This window comes from Rutilus rutilus (assembly GCF_951802725.1).
Source record: "Rutilus rutilus genome assembly, chromosome: 16".
Classification (NCBI taxonomy): Eukaryota; Metazoa; Chordata; class Actinopteri; order Cypriniformes; family Leuciscidae; genus Rutilus; species Rutilus rutilus.
The window spans coordinates 36,097,322-36,121,861 of NC_140224.1; the positions used below are offsets into that span (position 1 = coordinate 36,097,322).

General features: G+C 37.9%; 1 protein-coding gene across 3 annotated transcripts in view; it reads right to left on the reverse strand.

The window, feature by feature from the left end:
• Positions 1-24,540, reverse strand: part of kcnma1b (potassium large conductance calcium-activated channel, subfamily M, alpha member 1b) — a 108,739-nt gene that overhangs the window by 38,285 nt on the left and 45,914 nt on the right. For all 3 annotated transcript variants that reach the window (XM_084433969.1, XM_084433970.1, XM_084433971.1), the window contains exons 3-9: positions 23,427-23,488; positions 14,777-14,870; positions 13,889-14,000; positions 8,183-8,258; positions 3,754-3,829; positions 3,396-3,566; positions 436-527 (exon numbers count right to left, since the gene is read on the reverse strand). In XM_084433969.1, the coding sequence (XP_084290095.1) occupies positions 436-527; positions 3,396-3,566; positions 3,754-3,829; positions 8,183-8,258; positions 13,889-14,000; positions 14,777-14,870; positions 23,427-23,488 (683 nt within the window). The remainder of the gene's footprint in view (positions 1-435; positions 528-3,395; positions 3,567-3,753; positions 3,830-8,182; positions 8,259-13,888; positions 14,001-14,776; positions 14,871-23,426; positions 23,489-24,540) is intronic.

Here is a 24,540-nt window from a genome sequence, read left to right on the forward strand (position 1 = left end):
CGCACACACGCACACACACACACACACACACACGCACACACACACAAACACAAGCTCTTGAAGCTCCGCCCTCTGTGCCGGGAGCAGCAGCTCATTTGCATTTAAAGGGACAGACACAAAACCGGTGCGTTTTTGCTCAACCTCAAAAAGTGACAATTTTATCATCCAATATAAAAATATCTGTGGGGTATTTTGAGCTAAAACTTCACACTCACACTCTTTATACCATTTATACCACCCCTTTAATCCTTTGACTTACTTTCTTCCTCGGGTCGAGTTATAACTCCCTCCATATTTCTTCCGATTAAGGATGAGAGCAGCGATTTCAGGCACGTAGCGAGCAAACATTGCCTACATGCATGGGACAGAGAGAGAGACGGGCATGCAGACGGGCAGACTGAACTGAACCAGCGCAGTCCAACCACCGGTACTTACTTTCTCCCATTTACTGCACTATAGGAACCACCATATTTCTTGCGGTTTCCTATTAACTCTATGATTTCAGGAACGTAGCTGGCAAACATGGCCTGGAGGAGGAGACAGGAGACAAAGGACAATAGAAGTCTGCTAATGCTTCTACTTTCAGTAGAAGAGAGTTCTCATATCAGAAATAAGAGGCTTAAAGGGATAGTTCAGGCGAAAATCATTGTGTACTCGCCCTCATGTCAGTCCAAGCCCGTGCGACTTTCTTTATTCCGTGACAAAAGGTGCATCTATAAAGCATCTCATTGCCATATGATGAAATATATCGGCGCTCAAGCTTCAAAATGAAAAAAAAAAAAAAAAAGAGTTGCCTATACAACTTTAAAGTCTTCTGAAGTCAAGCGAGCTAACAGCTAATGTTCTTAACAAATGTTCTTCCAGTAACATTAAAGTCCCCCTGTGGTGTAAATCCAGCTTTTAATGTTGTTTATATGTCTATGTGGTGTTTTTAATGTGATTTAAGACAAAGCATGTGTAAATTCATAAGTCGACACCATTGCTGAGTATTTCCTCCTTAAAACTGCAGTGAACCAAAGACAGTCTCAAACACACGCTTTGAAATCGCTGGTGTTTCTGACGTCACAAACTACCTTGTAACCAATCAGATCAACGTGTGATCGTCAACCAGTGGATCTCTGAGCTGAGTGAGTGGAGGCGGGGCTCATTTGCATATTCATAGAACCCCACATACTAAATGAGGCAAAGGTGTTGAGTTACATTCAAGCTGTTTTAAGCCTTTTAAAACCGTTTAAATATGTCATTTTGGTGATCAAAGATGAGTTTTAAGGGATACAATTATTGACTACAGGGGGACTTCAAAAGAACGTTCATTCAAAGTTATCTGGTCTTTAAAAATACTCTCAAAACATTAGCACAAACAAGTTATTTATTATACGTTCAACATTTTTAAAATGTAAACATTTTAAAAAACAATAAAAAAAAAATTCCGGAATGTTCAGAGAACATTGAAAAGTAACATTATTGTAATGTTTGAAGAATGATAAAATTGAATGTTTCCTTTCAGTTCGAATTTTTTTTAAACGTTTTGAATGTTCACAAATAATGATTTCATAACTTAATGGGAAAATTAGCTAAACGTAATTAGAACATATTTGGGTGAGCAAGTCATATGGACTGTTACTTTAGAGTCTCCATTCACTTTCACTGTACGGAAAAGCAGGCAAGATGTGTTTTGGGTGAGTAAACGATAATAGAGTTATAATTTTTGCATGAACTATCCCTTTAAGTGTCAAATATTGGAGCTGTAACTTTAAAACTCCAGACAGATTGAATAACAGTTAGAGGGTCAGAATGCTTGTATACATGCATTGCCGAGAATTAAAGGATGGAGGGTTTTAGGTTAAAAGTAAAAGCATTCTGTTTGGCAAATATCCCTGTTTTTAAGGGATATCGGTGTAAAAAAAGAAAAGAAAAAGCCACAGATAAGATTCGATCTGCCGTTTTAAGAGGGAAAACAGTGATGCAAAGGAGGAAACCTCAAGAGCCATGTTTAGTCCAAGCAAACTCTCACGCTGGACTGATATGGACAGGACCGTCAGATCTCAAGCATTACACCACAGGTAACAGCTAAATCTAGCTTTACACACTTTTTTGGGGTTTCACTGAATTTGTCTTTACAAATTTATGAACAATTATTATTAAAAATTAATGTTAATTTTAATATACATACAAAATAGTATAGATCATTTTATTAATATAAAATTAATAAAACATTTTTTTTACATATTTTATATAAAATAAATAATATAAATATTAATAGTTATAATCAAAATAATATTTTAATATCAGTATGAATAGAGTACTAGCAACAGCACCTTGCAAAATCCATGTCTCTATGAACATTATTAATTTTTTTTATATATTCATATATTGTACATATAATTAATTGTATTCATATAAAGGAATACAATTATATTTAATAGATTTATTATTTTCAATATAATTATATTTTACATACATTTAATATGAATAGTTCATATCAAAATAATATTTTAAGATTAATATTTTATTAAATATAAAGTTAAAAATAATTTATAAAATGATATAAAGTTAAAACAGTGGAGCAATACGTTGGTCTTAAAACGTTCAGTTGTGTATTTACATTTTTTTTTATGCAGAAAATAAAAAAGCATTAAAGTACATACTACAGTTAATAGCAACATATCTATTTGTTCATATAAACTTTGAAAAACTATTGATATTAATAATTAATATTAAAGTGATATTTTAATATTCATATTTATAGGAAAAAAAATCATTATGGCAATGCGTTTTTTTTTTATACTTTTTTTTTACTACTTTGTATTCCACCGAATGAACCTTTTTTGATCATTTTTAAATGGGGCAAATTGAAATGATCTGAGCACTAATGTTTAATTATTTATAAAAGCAATAAATCGCTTGAGGCAGTTCTCTATGTATTTTTGAGTTCACAGCGTGTGTGTTGACATCATGACGGCGTGTCATATCACATCTCAACCCTTCAGAGTTTGTTGGAGTCTGGGTGGGGGTAAATTGGGTCGGGTCTTCTAAAACCGCAGTCAATCTACAAACAGAATTACTTTGTACTCCCTAATGATGGTTCCACTTATAACATGAAATCAACAGCATAAACAATAGCATTTGAAATATAGCAACACTAATGTACAGTAGATAATAATTGCTTAAGAACCAAAACACGCAATGCAGTACAAGCAAAAATGAAGATCTTTCCATCATGACGAGCAGAAGCTGGGAACGTTCGGATGGGGATTGAGGCTAAAATGAAGGGATTGTTTTCCAGCTCTGGTTGTCAAGGATACAGTGATTAAGGACCTGATAATTGGAGGCAGACATGCAGGCTGTGGATGAATTATTATGGGATTTCTTCTATTTATTTAGGTTGTTTTTACCAATCCTCCGAGAATGAAGAAGACCATGAAAAGGCGTCCGAGGGTTGTTTTAGCACAAACATCTCCATAACCCACTGTGGACATGGTTACCATGAGCAAGTACACACACTCCCAGTAGGTAAGAGGTTGGGAATTTTGGAAACTTTCCCAAGGATCCCCTGAGTTTTCCACCTGAAAACACACCAACAGCATCAGTATTTCAGCCGATATGCAAGGAAATGTTATCTCAGTTCTACCCAAACATAACTTTCTACCTAACTTTCCCAACACACGTTCCTTAATGCACATTATTCATTCAAATTCATACACATTATTCATTAAAATGCAACTTTTCACCGTCCTGATGCGATCGACTTACCAAATGTATGAACCCCGCTGCCGTCAGCCATGTGCTTATAAAGATTGAGCACAAATTCACCAACTTTATGGAGTTGCTAAAAAAACAAATTTCAGAAATACTCTCATTAGCTCACAAATGACTTGAATCTACAATACTATGGTTGTGTTCCAAATGATGTACTATACACTCACACCGTGTCCTAACTACATGCAACACGCGATAAAAGGTTCTTCTCCATGTTGATCAGAGTGTGTGTGCTAACCAGCCGCGACGGTGACACGCGACGAGTCTAGAAACGGTTTCTATTTTTCTGCGACGTCGCGCTGGAACAACAAACACAAAGTGTGGCGATGATGATCTCAGGCGCTGTTTATGTGTTTTATTTAATGTTAAAAGCGTGTCATGTGACTCTGAATATCATTTAGTGCTCCAGCTTTGAAGCTGTAAAAGCAACAATGGATAATTCACCTCAGATCTTGAAATTAAACAAATGGACACAAGAACGTTCAAACTGTGAACAAACAAGTGTATTATTTGACAAAGATTGTTTTAGTAACTCAGCCTATGTATTTTTAATATTGTTTAAATTGTGTAATATTTGTGAATTTGATTATGTAGCTACTTATCCATTTTCTTGCGACTGCTGTCAAGATTACTCTCTGGTGCCGCAAACCTCCGCCCACACGCTGTTCTGATTGTCTGACTCCACCCACACGCTGGTCTGACTCCGCCCAAACACTGTTCTGATTGGCTGGCTCCACCGACACACTGTTCTGATTGTCTGACTCCACCCACACGCTGTTCTGATTGTCTGACTCCGCCCACACACTGTTCTGATTGTCTGACTCCGCCCACACACTGTTCTGATTGTCTGACTCCGCCCACACACTGTTCTGATTGTCTGACTCCACCCACACGCTGGTCTGACTCCGCCCAAACACTGTTCTGATTGGCTGGCTCCACCCACACACTGTTCTGATTGTCTGACTCCGCCCACACACTGTTCTGATTGTCTGACTCCGCCCACACGCTGTTCTGATTGTCTGACTGCACCCACACGCTGGTCTGACTCCGCCCAAACACTGTTCTGATTGGCTGGCTCCACCCACACACTGTTCTGATTGTCTGACTCCGCCCACACACTGTTCTGATTGTCTGACTCCGCCCACACACTGTTCTGATTGTCTGACTCCGCCCACACACTGTTCTGATTGGCTGGCTCCACCCACCAGAGCATGTGAGCGGAGTGGAGCGGTGAGAATCTCCGCTCATCGCTCACTGAACTGTTCACCCCTCCGCTCCCCCGCTCAAAGCTACATCAGGCCGCTCCGCTCATTTTCGCTCAGCGCTCAACCCAGTTTGCTTCGCGCTCCACTCAAATCACCCCCCGCTCGCTCCAAAAAAGGAAAAAAAAATCTACATGTAGGCTATATTACTTGTAGCGGTCCCCAACCTTTTTTGCGCCACGGACCGGTTTAAAATCAGACAATATCAGACACGGACCGGCCATCAAGGTGTGTGGCGGATAAATACAACAAAAATGATTAAAATGATACGACTGGCATAAAAACTGGGGTATTTTTTAAAATATCCTATAATAATAAACGTGAATCCAATGTGTAGGCTTACTCGCAATTTTATTAACAGCGTCCTCTAACATCGCGCAGGCAAATGAGAAAGTCTGAAAACAAACAAAATGCCCCCAAAAGAAAAAAAATCTCTATGTTTTCAGTGCTGATGCGTTCACGTAACATGTAAGGGCACCTAAAAGCTGTCACAACGAACCGGCAAAATGATTATGAATATGTAAAATATAGCAGAAGACATTTTAATTTTTTTTATGTCTGTCGGCTGGAAAGATGCTGACTCGTGATCTTCGCAGTAGTGAACGCGCCTGAGAGAAATGCACATTTCATACGGGAGAGCAGTCTGTTTTCTTTCGTTTTGAATTGTTCTGTTTAAAAGTAGACATTTCAAGCTTTATATATATGTCTCAGGTGTGTGAGGCAAGTTGGCTATACGCTGAGTTTCGGTTCATTCATGAGACAAACTCCAGGTTCACGCCGGCGCCTTCGTATCGTGGTTATCTATTTTCTAATATATTTCTAATATTTAATAATATTAAATCCAGACAATGGTTGATGAAACCTTGATTAAAATTAAGATACAATTAATACAAAACGAAATTAATTTTAAAGACAGGCTTTGTGCTTTCTGTTTGAGGTCTGAGTGAAAGTTTTAAAGCAGTCTTAGTGCCGCCTTCAGAGCGCTCACGTCCGTAACGGAGAACTGTCCCGTCCATAACATTTTTTTTTTTTTTTTTTGTATAAATTTCTAAATAAATGTGACTTATAGTCCAGTGCGAGGCTAGGCCTATGTTTTTTCTTCTTCATGGCGCATTTTTTGACTGATGCGCCTTATAGGCTACTCCGGAGCGACTTATATTGATAGGCTACACCTGTATGAATTCTCATTTTACTTTTTGAACTCCATTATTGAGCCGAGTTTTGCCTGAAAATAGTCTACTGTTGATGACTGTGCAAGACAAATGGATTCAGGGTCAGGCTTGACTGAGCATGCTTCAGACTCGTGGTGTGAGCGGAGCGGAGCGAAATTGGAGCGGGAAATGCGACGCTCCGTCCTTTTGAAATTGCCGCTCTGCGCTCTGTCCAAGATCCGCCCGCTCGCGCTCCCCGCTCGCTCCCGCTCCACTCCGCTCACATGCTCTGCCACCCACACGCTGTTCTGATTGTCTGACTCCGCCCACACACTGTTCTGATTGTCTGACTCCGCCCACACGCTGTTCTGATTGTCTGACTCCACCCACACGCTGGTCTGACTCCGCCCAAACACTGTTCTGATTGGCTGGCTCCACCCACACACTGTTCTGATTGTCTGACTCCACCCACACGCTGTTCTGATTGTCTGACTCCGCCCACACACTGTTCTGATTGTCTGACTCCGCCCACACACTGTTCTGATTGTCTGACTCAGCCCACACGCTGTTCTGATTGGCTGTGGGTTTTGATAGATTTTTTCGCATCTCGCAGTCACGTCGCGTCTAGTGTGGCCAGACTAATTATTTGTCTCTGGAATCTTGTCGCATCGCGTCTGGTTAGCACACAGTGTTATGTACTCAGCTGTGTAGTGTGTGAACTTTATGAGGTTATTTTAGTCTGATACACTTTGTTTTTTCGGTTAATTAAGCGCGTCATCCGGATATTTAAAGTGCACTTTTGCTTTTTGTAATTCTCAGTGTGAACACAATACTCGCACTGAAAAAAGGGGTAGAGGAGCGCTTCCTGGACTCCAAAGTTTGGTTAAAATAGAGGTGCTCTTTGGATGGGAAACTAAATGCCAAAAATCAAAAAGAACTCCAAGGCACTCTCAATTGAAAAAGTTAAAAAGCCTTTATTATTATGGCTTGGTCAAATTAACCTTCTAAAAAACTCCAACGCGTTTCGGCTACATGCCTTCTTCTGGGAGTTCATTTTTTTTTTAGAGATCAGAGATGGCGCGGCTGTGAATAAGGTCTATAACACTTTTATAGAAAAACTTCCCTAAATTACAACACACACATTTCTGCTGTGTCCATAATATGAAGCTCTTTATATAATACTGGCCAATTTTAGAGCGAAAATCAATTTGCATGTTTTTGGCACAGTCTGTTCAGTAGATTTGTCCTCTGATTGAATGAACTGCAGCGAGATTATTCATTCTGATGCACAATAAGCTCTCCTGGACATCTGTGCTGAAGCTTTAGATCTAAGCTGCAGGGAGGCGGACACAAAAACATTGAAAAAAATAATTTAATATAATATAAATTGATAAAAAATCAGTGAAGATAAGCGGTAATTTTCTTCCAGGACGTTTTCTGTCAAGTTTACGGACACTTCCTTTAACTCTAAGACACAATGCAATGAATGCAGAACGCAAAACATGAAGCATAATAATAAAGACTAAACTGCAGTTGTGAAACTATTTGTTGCCCATTTCAGTTTAGCATTTACACTTTTCATTCTGTAATGACATGTTTTGAAAAGAAAAAAGAAATGAGAAGAAAGCAAATCTGGAGCGCCATCTGCGAGGTTATTAGCATTAATTATAACTATTAAAAACATTTCTGTCCATTAAAATAAAGCTTAAATATAATCAAATATAAATATTAGCTGGAAAAACTTGAACCAAAAATTAGCAATAAACTGAAATAAGTTTAAGTTGAATGACTGAAATTATTAAAATGAAATAAAAATGATCAAAACTTAGTAAAAAAAAAAATAAATAAAAAATAATAATAATAAAATCACAAAATGAAATGACAAAAAATGTAACTAAAATGACCATGAAAACCCAAGATGATATAAAGTTAGATCAGAAGTTTTTCATTTATGATGCAGAACTACTTCAAGAAGAGTTGACACACGTCACATGATGCAGGGACCCTTACCTTGTTTTCAAGATATTTAAAAACTGTAAGATTTCTGAAAACTGGATCAGCCTCAAGGCTCGTAAGAACCTCAATCCTGCATGAAAGAGCAGAAACAAGAAACACATGAAATAACACGGTTGCACAAAAACACATTCAAGCGCAAAGAGCGGAGCTCGGCGCGTACCTTTGAAACGCTCGTCCATGTTTAGCAAAGACACTGATTTCATCAGCCCTTCAGAACACGACTAACTACGGCTAACTCAAAGTATTACTGCGTTTGAAGAGGTATCACATCAGAGCTGGACTCCACACATCTGGACAGAGGTTATTTCTCTCCGGACTGACAAGAGCGACAGACAGCCGGCTCAATATCTGCGGGACACGCTCGTGACGTAAAGGCCTAAATTTGGGTCCTGGTTTCAGAAGCATTAAAGCAGCAACAGCAAAACTCTGAGAGAAACACGTGACTTCAGTGAGGTGACCTTGAGTGCAGGACAGATTCACACATATATCATCATTCATGTGATTTTTCGGTGTTTAGCATCGTGCAGTTCACCTTCAAACACACAGGACATGTGAACTAGAGATCTACTATACTACTTTTCTGTAGAGCTGCCTATAGTATGCACATTTTCTGTGATCATGAAAGCAACAAATCACACTGTACAAATACTGTATCCCACAATGCAATGCACTTGACCTTCCATATACAGTGTGACGCATGACGTTTTTGACAAAACCCAAGAAAAAGCCTCTCCTTCTGTCCATTAGTAGTGCTCACGGTTAATTTTTATGCGTTTCTAGAGGAATAGCGATTATGAACGACCTTTCCCAATGATTAAAAGGTTCAAATGGTTTTCTGAGTATTCCAAAAGATAAGCTCGTAAGCTATGATTAAGCACACATGAGCTAAAAATTAAAACACAGACATTGATTCTTGAGATGTGGGACAAAACAGGTCACAGGAATGAATAATAATAATAATAATTAAAGTAAACATTCATGCATGAAGAAATTATGGTAACACTTTATTTTACAGTGTCCTTCTTACATATGTTACACATACTTACCATAGTAATAACAGTAAATTATGCATAATTACATGCAACTAACCCTAATCCTACCATAACCCTATAGTAAGTACATGTAGTTAATTAATATTACTCAGTACTTACATGCATAATTACACTGTAACAATGACACCCTAAAATAAAGTGTAACCGAAATTATATGTGTTGAATATGTCAGATACAAAAATAAAAGAATTATAAATATTGACAAATGCATTTTCATTTCTACAGTAGCTATTGATTTTTAACCACAGTCACTGTGTTTTGAACACTTTTCAAATGTTTCTCACTTCTAACAAAACTTAAACCTAAAATTAGGGAAATTATTTTACAATCCCAAACTATTTGCCATATAAAAAACAATGATATTAAAAAAATATTAATAAAAAAACTGAAATTGAAATAAAACCGATACAATTCCCCAGTTGCACTTCAGTATAAAAACTGACTTCAATATTCCCCGATATTATGAATATCTTTATAAACACCCGATAAAAAGAATTGACCCAGCTGTGAAACCTTATAAAAAGAGGAATATTTTTACAATAAAAAGGAAAACTTCCTTCTGTCAGGACACTGTAGTGATGTGACATATTTATATTAATTCTGTTTAACATATTTATTGAACATATAATCTGAGGAATGGTAGTAAATAACATCATCATTTTAAAACAATCAAATGCAATGATATATTTATGTGGTTACACTTTACAATAAGGTTCATTAGCTAATGTACAGTATTAACTAACATGAACAATACATTTGTTACAGTATTTATCAATCTTTGTTAATGTTAGCTAATTAAAGTACAGCTGTTGTTTGTTCATGTTAGTTCACAGTGCATTAACTAATGTTTACAAACGCAACCTTTGATTTTAAATAACGTATTAATAATGAATATTAACTAAGATTAATAAATGCTGGAGAAGTCGTGTAACTACTAAGGTAGTTAACTAATGAACCTCACTGTAAAGTATTTTCAGAGTGTAAGTTTCGTTTGTAAGCCGTTTTGTTTTGTCTCGTGTCTCAAATGAAACATGTGTTGCTCGTCCGCGCTCCTCGTGGAGTCTCAGCATCAGCTCTTACCCCAGTACGACACGGCATGGAAACAGGAGGAGAGTGTGTGATGACATCGGTCACGCTCCTCTTTCTCACACACCGGCGCGTGGAGGATCTTCACACGGTAGCCGTTGTGAAACAGCTCGCCGCACGACTTCTTGCGTCTGCGTGTGTTCTGCAGGGTCTCGGTGCGAGTGGCCCCGTCAGGGCTCCGGTACACCAGCAGCTTCGTCGGGATCATGATGATAATGATGAAAACGATCAAATCTGAGTCTGAGAAACCGCAGAAAGCCACGAGACGCGCGCTCAGGAGAAACCCAAGCCCATCAGACTGCAAAAAAACTGCGTCCCGGGTGTGATCATGTAGTCGTGTAGCGAAAGCTTAGAACAAACCCTTTTTTCATCAGGATATTACAGTATAAGCTCCTTTAGGAATCGCTCTGGGACGGACAGCCTGTTCAACATCGCCAGCAGATCCGCATCATCAATAAAGCATCTCTGAGTGTCACACTGACGTCTGATGTGCCGAGATACACACGTTACTGGATCTTTAGCGTCTTCTGAGTGTGTTTGCCTGTTCTGGGGCCGGTTTCACACAGATAGACTTTGACTGTGGCTTAGATATAGTAGATAGTCAGACTTCAGATAAGACATCTAAATCAGACCGTTGCACAAAGCACTTAAGACGACTCTGACTATCTTAAGTAGGACTACACTGCAATGCATTCTGGGTAAAATAAGACACTTTTCAAAACAAAAAACATGGCGGATGGAGTAAGCGCATTCAACCGCTCGGTGCAGTTTACCCTTGTTGGAGGAGTATAACAGTTACAAGGACATTTTACTTGGGAAATTTAGCGGAGAATGTAGTAACAAGAAGAAATGTTTCAATTATGAGCCATTTTCCCTTTTCTTTCGGCTGTTTGTAATGTAACTGATTGTTACTGCTGGTTGCCAAGGTAACAGAGTCTTAGACCTGAGGCGTCTAATTTTTTGGTCTAAATTAAGTCAGTCTTTATTTTTGTGAAACAGTCTAACTTGCATTAGACTAGTCTATGAGCACATTATAGACTAGTCTAACACTATAGACCGGTCTAAAATAGCTTTGTGAAACCGGCCCCTGAACACACTGTAGCAGTAGCCGCGTTTACATTACCCTTCAAATTGCGCAAACTGAAATTGCGAATTGAAAATACGCCCAATGGAAACACGTCAGTTTCGCGAAAAACTCCCATATATCGCAAAATAAGTTTTTCCGCTCGCATGAGGTGGTTATTCAAAAAGGATTATTTCGCAAACCTTGCAATGGAAACAGTTTTTGCGCATTTACAGGTCACCTGACGTAGATGACGCGGTGTGTTTGGACAGAAGCTCTTTATTAAACTCATAAAAGACAACAGAATTATGGGAATACTGGATTGTAAACCACTAAGAAATGCCACGATCAAGAGCTTGAAGCAGATCTGAGGGAGAAACACGCAGAAACATACGCAGCCGCTCACAAGCACAAGCTTTCCTTGTTATTAAAGCAAAACTAAAGCACTTTTCCTCGTCGGTCCCCCTACAGGTTGGAAGCGGAATTGTCCATTACCGCTGTCGTAAATAATTTAGCCTACCGTCGCGCGCACGCTCGCTGTTTATGTTTAAATAACGATGTCCACAGACAAGGTAGAGTATGTTGCATGATTTTATGAAAGTATGATGTATTGCGACATCAGAAACGAAGAAAAACTAAATAATGACTATTGTAATGCTTGCCGTCAAGCAAGTCAAATTTGTAGTTTCTTATGTCTCATTCGAACTACAGAAACGCGACCCGATCTGGCAAACTTGCATAGTGCGGTTATAGCCGATAGAGGGCCACAAAGCGAATGCAGAAGTGCTGTTCACCCTGTTACGACTTGATGAACCACTGAAACCATTTTGGAAACATTATTTTAAGGTAAAAAATAATCTTCAGTGTTGCTTTAGTGCTTGGATAACACGACTGCGTCTCCTTCCATTAAAAATAATGGCTGATGATGCGACTGGGATATACATAAACCTACCGACATCCGATGCCATAATTGCAGGAATGATTTATCGCGAGAGGAAAAAATGACATTTCAGTCGCATAACATCGGTTAATAAAACGTCATAATTTCGCAATCGTTTTTTATCGACATTTAGAAAACATCGCAAAAGTTTTGCGCAAATCTGTAACGGAAACGCGGCTAATGTAACAATGTAACAGTTTCTTGAGTGGCTTTTTTGAATGTTTCTGTGCAGTTGCTAAGCAACCATTCCATCGCCGTTGGCAACACAAATTTATGTTTAACAACTAACAGAAGTTCTGACTTGTAAACCTTTTAAAACTGCACTAAACACCCCAAACCAGGATGAGACTGTTCTGGACACACTCCACCCGGACATCCACACACACACACACACACACACACACACACACACACACACACACACACACACACACACGTACCAACAAAAGGACATTAATTTAATGAAAGCTGAATAATAATAACTCTAAAGCTGGATGATGTGACCCCGTGACCTCCCGTTCCCTATTGGAGGATTAAAGTCCTTGAAAACATGAAGAAGATAAGCTGCGCTTTGACCGAGTTCATGAGAAAAATGAAGCATTAAAACAGTGTTTCTCTCTACATACAGGCCTGTCCTCAAAGCAGAGGATATTCAAGAGCATTTACTGACATATAGAGTGTGTGAATATATAGTAAAGTGTAATTTACTCCTGTGATCAAAGCTGAATGTTCAGCATCATTACTCCAGTCTTCAGTGTCACATGATCCTTCACAAATCACTCTAATATGATGATTTGATGCTCAAGAAACACTTATGATTATTATCAATGTTGAAAACAGTTCATATTTTAGTGGAAACCGTGACAAATTAGCTTTTTCAGGATTATTTGATAAATAGAAAGTTCAAAAGAACAGCATTTACTTGAAATATAATCTTTTGGAACATTATAAAAGTCTTTACTGTCACTTTTGATCAGTTTAATGCGTCCGTGCTGAATAAAAGTAAGTTCTGACCAGCTAAGCTTTAAAATCAAAGTCAATCCACAAACACAAGCTCATTTGGAAAACCAGAAGAACGATTACTCAAACAATTAAACAAATCAATTCACTCGAATAGTCATTCATTTGGAAAATCACAAATAATCCAGTAAATCCAGCGGTTAATTAAAAGAATATTGAGGTCAGTGGGTTCATGCCTCATTACCACAGACAATAATTCTGACCTAAATTAGTAAAATAAATAACAATCTGTGATTGCTTAATTGCCTATTCCTGCTATGATCATTCCGAGGTTTAGTTTAGACGCAGTTGCACATGCCCTCAAAACACTCACAGTGCGTGAGAAAAACAATCAGCGATTTTAAGCAACAGGAGGATTTGTGGAGAATGAGAGCTTAAATTGGCCTTTAAAGCGTATAATGACCAACAGGGGGAGGCAGAGATCTTCATCTCATGATCTCCTCCAGCGGGGTTTCATTTCTAACACCCTCTGCTCATAATCTGATGAAATAATCGGGTATTAACGGTAAAGTGGCAGTAATGGGAGAGTAGTGCTTTACCCAGCCAGCTTCTGTTCAGATACACGGACACAAACACGGGCGGGACGGTGAAGAAATCCACCACTGAGTTCACTTCCAGCCAGAACCACAGCTTATCATTGGCTGCAATGAACTGTGAAGGGGAAGAAACAAAAGAAGAAAAAAATGCATGTTATTCAACAAATGCATATCATTAAAACAGTGTTGTTAACTAAAAAAAAAAACTAAAAAAAAAAACAAAAAAAAAATCGATATTTGCATTTAAATAAAGCTGAAATCAAATCCAATACGAATATTTGACATCGGAACTAACCAAAATAAATACGTTTAAGTACTAAAATTACAAAAAATAAATCTAATCAATGCTACTGTATGTAGAAATATAAAAAAGGAATAAAAATGTCAAAATCACATAAAATGACAAAAAAAGTAACTAAAGTTAAGATGAAAAGCTTATTCAAAATATTAATAAACACGGTGGTATATGGTATATAAACAATACTAAAATAACACTTAATGAATAAACGTAATACTAAAATAACATTGAATGTTAGTCAACACATTCGATAAATAAACCAGTGTTTTTATTGTTGACTAAAAATATATTTCTTTAAAAATCGATAACTGAAATAAAGCTAAAATAAAATAAAGTAAAAATGATAGAAACTGAAATAAAAAGTACTAAAATTACACACAAAAAAAAAATATATATATATATTAAAGAAATATTTAAAAAGACAAAATCACAAAACAACTAAACTAAAATGATAACTAAAAATATCAAAATAAAAGCTAATTCAAAGTATGAATAAATACTAAAATAGTTTATAAATGAGTGAAAGGTAAGTGTGTGTCAGTGTTGTGTCCAGCAGAAGTGTGTACTGAACATAATGCTGTATATAAACTCACACGGAGTCCAAAGTACAGCAAGAAAAACACATTGAAGGCCATGTCGATCTGCAAGGTGAAGTCCTTCTGGAAATGCTGACAGGATTCGATGGGGCTGTTAAAGCACAGAACAACAGACCTCAGTTCAGTGAAATACACGAAATATACTGCACGCTTAAAGGGATACTCCACTTTTTTTGGAAATAGGCTCATTTTACAACTCTCCCAACGTTAAACAGTTGAGTCTTACCGTTTTCAAATCCATTCAGCCAATCTCCTGGTCTGGCGGTACCACTTTTAGCATAGCTTAGCATAGATCATTGAATCGGACAGGACCATTAGCATCTCTCTCAAAAAAATGACCAAAGAGTTTCGATATATTTCCTATTTAAAACTTGACTCTTCTGTAGTTACATCGTGTACTAAGACCGACGGAAAATGTAAAGTTGCGATTTTCTAGGCTGATATGGCTAGGAACTATACTCTCATTCCTGCGTAATAATCAAGAAACTGTGCTGCCGTACCATGAGTGCAGCAGGCGTAATGATATGATGCAGCGCCTGATAATAGTCCCCAGCTCGCTAACTTCCAACGTGACCGGGACTATGTTTGTCTAACCTATTAGACCTATTATCAGGTGCTGCGTCATATCATTACGCCTGCTGGACTCATGTTACGGCAGCAAAGTTTCTTGATTATTACGCAGGAATGAGAGTATAGTTCCTAGCTAGCCTGGGTGCCAGCCCGAACCCCGCCCACAATATTTTTTGGTCGGGAAGTTCGGTCTGGACTCGCTCCGTTGAGGAGCTATTATGCCCGAACAAAAATTGTTCGGACCAATCAAATTGTCAGGGCGGGCTTTATACGATGATGGACAGATAAGCAACGGTAACGTCATCATCCACGTCATCAACGAGCGCTTGGGTTGAATTCAAATGACTGCCGCTGAAGAATTGAGATTTCACGAGTTCACGCTTACAAATAAGTCAGATAGAATAAATGCATATTTGGCGTGCTGTCTGAGGAGAGGTTCCGGGCTCGGTATTCGGCCCGAACCCAAAGTACTCCCCCCGTATTCCTGGCTGTGGAAGAACAAGCCAAGAGTGAGTGCAGGGATGCTGAAAACTGTCATGTTAGGTGAGTTGACCGAGTGAATAAATATATGCTTTCCTCTCATGCTGATAGACGGTTGATCGGATTGATTATTTGAATGTGCTCCTCCTGAAATTTGTTTATAAAACATCATGTGTAGATTCCGCCATCGCGTCTGTTATAGAAGATATCGTCAGCGCATTAATTTTAAAAGAGGAACAGAGAACCGCGATCGGAAACATGAATGAAAAACATACGTCACTTACTCCGTTGCTCTGATTGGTTGTAGGTCTATCCAATTGAGTGCAGAGGAATTTTTTTTCCTGGTTCGGTTGAAACACGCCCCATAATCAAATCTCTATGGAGAAGTATCAGACTCACATTCTGACTAGAATTGAGTATGACGACGTCAGGCTAGTTCCTAGCCATATCAGCCTAGAAAATCGCAACTTTTCATTTTCCGTCGGTCTTAGTACACGATGTAACTACAGAAGAGTCAAGTTTTAAATAGGAAAAAATATCTAAACTCTTTGGTCATTTTTTTGAGAGAGATGCTAATGGTCCTGTCCGATTCAATGATCTATGCTAAGCTATGCTAAAAGTGGTACCGCCAGACCCGGAGATCGGCTGAATGGATTCGAAAACGGTAAAACTCAACTGTTTAACTCTGGGGGAGTTGTAAAATGAGCCTATTTCCCAAAAAAAGTGGAGTATCCCTTTAATGCATGTAATATTGCATTATTCAACTTATCGGTGATGATTAATCATTAGTGAACCAAGATATACGTTAAAAAGATTAATCTTTCAAATTTGCATTGAGCATTATTAAAGCTTTTGTCTTTGGACTTTACATGCATTTTATTCCTGACAGCAAAATAATTAATATATATTATAATTTAAAAGCAGAAATATATTCAGTAATATTATCAATTATTAAAGCAATCATATTTTGACTTCAATGTGTGGTATTATGTGACAGTGAGTCCATATTTTACATCCCCTAAAGGCAACAGTTGCTTCAAAGTTGCTTTATTGCTTTAATTACTGTTGGCATATGAATATTATGAATGCTTTTCATGTGTTTCTTATACCAAAGGAGTGCATGTAGATGAAAATGTCATGTCTCAGTTGAGTTGAAGAGCACAGGGAATCAGAGCCATTACACTTGGTAATTGGTACCAGGATTAGATCCCTTGTTTTAATTCAGTCGAAAGCAAACAGAGTACTTGATCAGACAGTGTGGACAGAGAGATGAAGAGCAAACAACGGCTCAGCAACACACAAATATGGAGTTTGCACAACTAGAAGTGTTTGCATTCACATATTGTATGTTTGAGGCCTAAATCAGTGTTTGTCCAGGACCAGAGCAGTGATTTAGACCTGGGCAACACGGCAAAGAGACGTCTTTCACACAGGGGTGCAAAAATTAAATAAAAAGGGAATATATATGGCTCATTTGACTCGTCTCGTTAAGACTTGAGAGTATAATATTATGTATATATGTGAACATATGTTGCTTACTATGCAATTACACATAGGGCAACAATATTACTTTTTCAGACCAGATAGAAAAATGTCATTTTGTAACATAATAATAAATATATCAATATTTTTTAAAACAAACGCAATATCACTCACTTAATTTAATGTTTTTGCCGTACAGTTGTGCAGTTTTTTTTTTTTTTTTGCCTCACTTTCTAATCATTTAAAATATATTCATTTATATAAAATATTAATATTTTTTGGAAAACTCACTTAAAAGATGATCTACATTTCTCAGTTTCATGGTGATAAGATAATAACATGGTTTGACTTTAGAGGAAGATCGCAACCATTCTACTGGAAAACAAACACTTGTGTTGAAAATAGCATGAATGTTCGACTACAGACATTAGATGGCAGCAGAGGATTACTCAATGGCTCATATATCATTTACAAGTTGTTTTTTATTTAGATTTATGTTTAGAAATGATAAAATCATTATTATAAGAACAATTTAACATTTTGTTGCATTGTTTTTAACTGAAGTATCATTATTTTTTGCAATTACGTCACAACATTACAGTCAAACCTGAACTTGGTGTTATGCATGTTAAATTGTTCACAATCGCGGATGTGTGAGGGCGTCAATCCCTTTTTGTGTGTCCGGCATTGTATTTATTTATTTATTTTGGCCAATTTATGTGTGTGTGTGTGTGTGTGTGTGTGTGTGTGTGTGGGTGTGTGGGGTGGGGTGGGGGGTGACTTTCCCATTGAGACATTGTTCAAAAAAATTAATAGCATAGTCTCATTACTGCAATGCATCTTGATATTTTACGTTTTTGTGTTTATTTTATTCATTACTGTTTTACAGTATTTTTTCACTGCAAAAACTGAATCACAGATGTTTTCAGACTGAGGGAGCATCCATATAAACTATACACAAACAAAAAAATCACCTAAACACAATATAAACAAACATAATATGACCTATTACATAGTTCTTGTTGCCATTAGACAATAACCATTATACATTTATTAATTTAGCAGATGCTTTTAACCAAAGCGACTTACAAATGAATGACACAAGCGATTTATTTGAAGCTTTTCATATAAATGTGTGTATGCACGATATATACTGTGACTTTTTGTTGGGGTTCAGACTGAGGTTCAGAGATCGGAGTGTTTATGGATCCTCCTGCTCGAGTCTGTTATTCAGGTCTGACTCTAGTGTAAGCCACTGAACTGCGAATCATCAAAGGACCTGAGAGAGAACAGCGAGCTGTGAAACTCTCAACCTGAAGAAGTTTCAGAACAGCTGCAGGACAGAGAAACGCAACTCTATCCATCTCTGTTTGCTCAGTTCTGTTCCAGCGGGTCAGAGAGACTGAAACTGAAGCCCGGCTGTAATTAAGAGACGTTTAACGTAAGTAATACTTCACAGGAGTCTCAGGTCACGTAGAGCTTTACATACAGCAGACGTGAACAACTCCAGCGCTGTCACTGACCATTATTCTGATAAGCGATTAATCGAGGAATCTGATATTTTGGTGGTAATAAAAACAGACCTAAGCAAAGCCTTTAAATGACTTGAAGTAAATTCTGTATCGGCCTATAATAACAATGAGGCAATAATAATGGGTTCAAATTAAGTAATCATGTTTTTATAGAACAACACGATTAAAATACATAATATCCATCCATCCATCCATCCATCCACCCTTTCATCCATCCACCCTTTCATCATCCATCCATTCATCATCCATCCATCCATCCACCCTTTCATCCATCCACCCTTTCATCATCCATCCATTCATCATCCATCCATCCACCCTTTCATCCATCCACCCTTTCATCATCCATCCATTCATCATCCATCCATCCATCCATCCTTTCATCCATCCACCCTTTCATCCATCCATCCACCCTTTCATCCATCCATCCATCCTTTCATCCATCCATCCACCCTTTCATCCATCCATCCATCCTTTCATCCATCCATCCATTCATCATCCATCCATCCTTTCATCCATCCACCCTTTCATCCATCCATCCATCATCCATCCATCCATCCTTTCATCCATCCACCCTTTCATCCACCCATCCATCCATTCATCATCCATCCTTTCATCCATCCATCCTTTCATCCATCCACCCTTTCATCCATCCATCCTTTCATCCATCCATCCATCCATTCATCATCCATCCATCCTTTCATCCATCCATCCATCCAGCCATCCATCATCTATCCACCCTTTCATCCATCCATCCATCCATTCATCATCCATCCATCCTTTCATCCATCCACCCTTTCATCCATCCATCCATCCATCATCGATCCATCCTTTCATCCATCCATCCTTTCATCCATCCATCCATCCTTTCATCCATCCACCCTTTCATCCATCCACCCTGTCATCCATCCATCCTTTCATCCATCCATCCATTCATCATCCATCCATCCATCCATCCATCATCTATCCACCCTTTCATCCATCCATCCATCCATTCATCATCCATCCATCCTTTCATCCATCCACCCTTTCATCCATCCATCCATCATCCATCCACCCTTTCATCCATCCATCCTTTCATCCATCCATCCATTCATCATCCATCCATCCATCATCTATCCACCCTTTCATCCATTCATCATCCATCCATCCTTTCATCCATCCACCCTTTCATCCATCCATCCATCATCCATCCATCCTTTCATCCATCCATCCATCCTTTCATCCATCCACCCTTTCATCCATCCATCCTTTCATCCATCCACCCTTTCATCCATCCATCCTTTCATCCATCCATCCATCCATCCATTCATCATCCATCCATCCTTTCATCCATCCATCCATTCATCATCCATCCATCCTTTCATCCATCCATCCATCCATTCATCTATATATTCTGAAATATTCAATTCAATTCACATTTATTTGTATAGCGCTTTTTATAATACACATCGTTTCAAAGCAGCTTTAGAGAAAATGCCACATTACAATTTAGAGTGATGTTATCAGAGGAAACTAAGTTATGTATTTCAAAAATGTACAAAACAGTTACCAAAAAACATTTTTTTTTTTATTTAAACAATGTAAGAATTTAAGGCAGAAACAATGAACTCATTGAAGTAATGAATACTTGTTTGTTAACAAATAATATCTCTGAGTAAATGTTCCACTTCTCCTCATTCACACGATCATCAGTGATATTCACACGACCTTAATGAACGCAGTGTAGTTTGTGGCGTGTGTTTTAGGTCATGCAACATTATTTTTTTTTGCGATTTACGGCTCCAGAGATGCAGAACGACACTCGCCCACGTCTGTACCTGCTGTCTATCTGACGAATCAAATCCCTCATATTTCTAATGCAGTTTCAGCACGCGGTCTAAAGCTGTCCTCGGGCCGTGACCTGATGCCCCGCTCCAGGTTTACAGTGCTCAGGACAATTACACTCGATAGCCAGAGCACAGCGTCTCAAACCTAATGGCTAAATCCCTCATGATGATGCACTAATGAGGAAGTGGATGAGGCTCACTTCCTGTGTTAACAGGCCTGTGTTGAGCAGGACGCACAGTGTGTGTTTGTGTGTGTCTGTGTGTTTCTAATGCTGAATAGGACGTGCTGTTCAGATATGGAAGATCGGAAAGATTAAAACACAAAGGATCAGAGCATAATTTACTGAAACAAGCAAAACTATTCTGGGATCTAAAATGCACACACTGATCGTGATATTTGACACTGAAGATAAACTGAAAGCACACGTGTTTTTATAACGCGTAACACGTTTAAGATGACCATGTTTGCATTAAATGCAGAGAAAACACAAAGTACACAGAGCCAGAATCAATGTAAGTCTATCTGACACAACGTCATTTCATACATACTAGATAGCATGTGTATTTAACTGAAGTGATGCAATCAGGTTAATTTGGTTACACACTCTCATTTCTTTCCAAACCTGTCAATGACACCAAAAGTAATCGGTTCTCGTGTGTCTTGTGACCAATCGCAACACGGCAAAGTGGAATGAGAATTGAGAGCTCAGATTTTCAGCAAATAATCATTTAAATGTCTGGTTTATTTGACTTGTGCACTAACATTTATTGCCTTTGTGGTAAAAAAAAAAACTACTTTTATAATACTTCTGTGGTGCATTTTGGGAGCTTGACGGCATCTGTGCCCATTTTTCTTTAGTCTTTGTGTGTAAACTGTTCCAGTAATGAGTTAGTGTTGGACTGAAACCCTCTGATGATCTCTGACAGATGCACCAGCTTCTGATGTAATCTCAGTCTATTCAGAGGAAAAACTCCACAAACACACCAGGCTTATCTCTCTCTCTCTCTCTCTCTCCACTGTGCCCGTGGCATAAACAGGTTGACTCAAAGTGCTCTTCACCTTTATGAGCTCACTGATGTGTGTAATGTCTGAATGACGTCAGTTTAAGAGTCGCCGTGATCCCTGAAACAACGTATGTTCAGTGGTGATGCTCTCTCTCTCTCCTCTCTCTCTGTCTCTCTCTCTCTCTCCTCTCTCTCTCTCTGTGTCTCACTCTCTCTCTATTCCTAAATCTGTCCCGAGAGACGTTTCCTTCCACCCCAGTCCGCATCACTTATTCCTGCATACAGAGTCCATGATTAACTTTCTGAATAGAGAAAATGTAACAAAAAATTTCATTTCATGGCCCTATAAAATATATATTATTTGTTTCCCAAACTGCATTTTATTTGTACCCAAATTCTGTTTTGCGTTTTAATTATTCTGAATTCCATTTTACGGGTTTAATTAAACTGTAATAATCAAAAAGGTTATCCAATCAACTGAATTCATCAAACTTTAACAATTTATGAATAAAAGTGCCCTATGAAATGTTTTTTATTATTATGTGTTTATGTGTATTTCTGCATTCTATGTTTTGTTTTTATTTAATACCAATTTGTTATCCATTATTATTAATTTATTATCAAAAAACTGTGGTAATCAAATGAATATACATTTAAATAGAGTGATATTCCTAAACTTCTTTTTTATAAACTGCATTATTATTATGACTTTGAGCAGTACTGTACAACTGTAGTGGCATAATTTCTCCAAGTTCAACCAAACTTTTAGTTTGGTGGTCTATAGTGAAGAGCTCTGAGTGAAATGCATGATTTTGTTCCTCATACTTTAGTTTTTGTTGGTTTAATGGAGAAACCTTCCACATATGAGGTTTGGAGAAAGAAAATCTGTCTTTGAGGCATCCTAGATGACCTGACGCTGGTAAAAGTCAAGTTTTCTGGAGTTAGACGGGTTATACGTCTTGAGTTGAATGATCAGCATCGCTTACATCAGTGAGTGTCAGATTATCATTTTTCTCATGAAGGTTTATTCACACCAAACGCAAAACAAATCGCTGTCAATAAGGTCCATTCGCTCCAAGAACATTCATCAAGTTAAAGGAAAACCAGATTTACTCATAAAAGTCACTGATAAAGCAATTATGTTCACAACAAATATCCGTGCTTGGCATGAACTGGCCTTTACGATTTGATTTAAACCATGAGTTATACTTGTAAGGGTCCCTTACAGGCCCTTGAGAGCCTCCACATCACACTACTGTCATTCCCTCACAAACTACATCTCCCATAATTCTCTGCCTGGACTCATTAGCACTCATTATGTTCACCTGTGTCTCATCTTCATGTTTGCTCACCCTATATAAGCCTGGTTCTTTCAGTCATTCCCTGCGAAGTCTTGTTTAGTGTCACACGCATTCTCCAGGTTTTCTTTATCTTGTTTTTTCGCTCTTCTGTCTGGTTTTCTTGGTTTCCTCTGTTTTTGCCCGTGCCCCTTTGATCCTGTTATTGTTTGGACTGATTCCCCGGTGTTTATGACCTTTGCCTGCTTTCGACTACGATTGTGGATTACTTTTTCAATAAAACTGCATTGGATCCTCAACCTTGACAATACGTGACAATACTCAACTAGTGAGCCATTTTGTTTACTCACAAAAGACCATTTTTACTTGCATTCGCAAGCTGGTGAGTGTCTTTATCTACTGTATGCACTGTATCTAATGAGATGCACAGTGATAAAATGAGATATATACTCACTCAGAGGAGTCGATGAAGTAGATCACAAGAGCGCCGATGCTCAGGGCGAATACCAGTACCACCTGAAACACAAGACAACAACACATGTGTGTTACTTCACATGAAACTCCGTCACCGCAGTTTGTAAAAACAAAGAAAAATTGGGTTTATAGTAAGACTGTCAACGATGAATTCAAAATTGCATCATAAACGCAATATAGGTCAAAATAACACAAAATAAACGCGTTAAAGAAGATAAATGATGTATGCTTGATTTCAAGATAAGTATGTGATTAATCGTTTGATCTGGAAGTGTCTAAATTGTCATGTTGAGGTGGAGCTGCTGGTCTAGATGCTTAACTTATATATGACTTGTATTGAACCAGGAATATTTCTTAAACAAGTGCATTTTTTTCCATAAGATAAAGAGGTCAAGGTGTTTTTAAACAGTAACCATAGTTTAACTGTGGTATTTGTAGACAGAGTTACTGGTGTTTTTATTGATTTGCCTGTAAAAGCTCCTTGAAACGCTGTGTGTGAGAGCAAGACTTGCATCTTCCTCATTAGTCAGTGTGTCCTGCTGGCAGAAACCCATTTTAATCTAAAGATCCTGATGAATTTTGGGCAGGAATTGGATGGGTGTGTAAACATCACGCCACCGAGGACAGGAAGAAACCTCTTGGCAACCATCAGAACCGGATCTTTTAAAGGAACAATTCAGACCAAATGAACATCATCACTCACTCCCTTCCAAACCCGACTCGCTGGAGCACACAACGAGAAGCTCAGAAGAATATTTACGCTGACAAAAAACACCATAAACGTATCATTAAATGTCATCTGAAGCCATATGACTTAATAGTAAATCATTTTAATAATAACTTTATAATTATGAACTACTATTCAAAGATTTGGGGACAGTAACTGTTAACCATTTAATTCAGTAAAAACATTAAATTGATCAAAAATTAGATTTAGAATGTAAAAAACTAAAAACATATGTCAAATAAACACTGCTCTTCCGATCAAGAGAATTAATCAAATAAAAAAAATATTCATTTATTTATAAAAAAATATATATCAGTGTTTTCACAAAGATATGAAGCTGCAAAACTGTTTTTGTGATTGATTGATT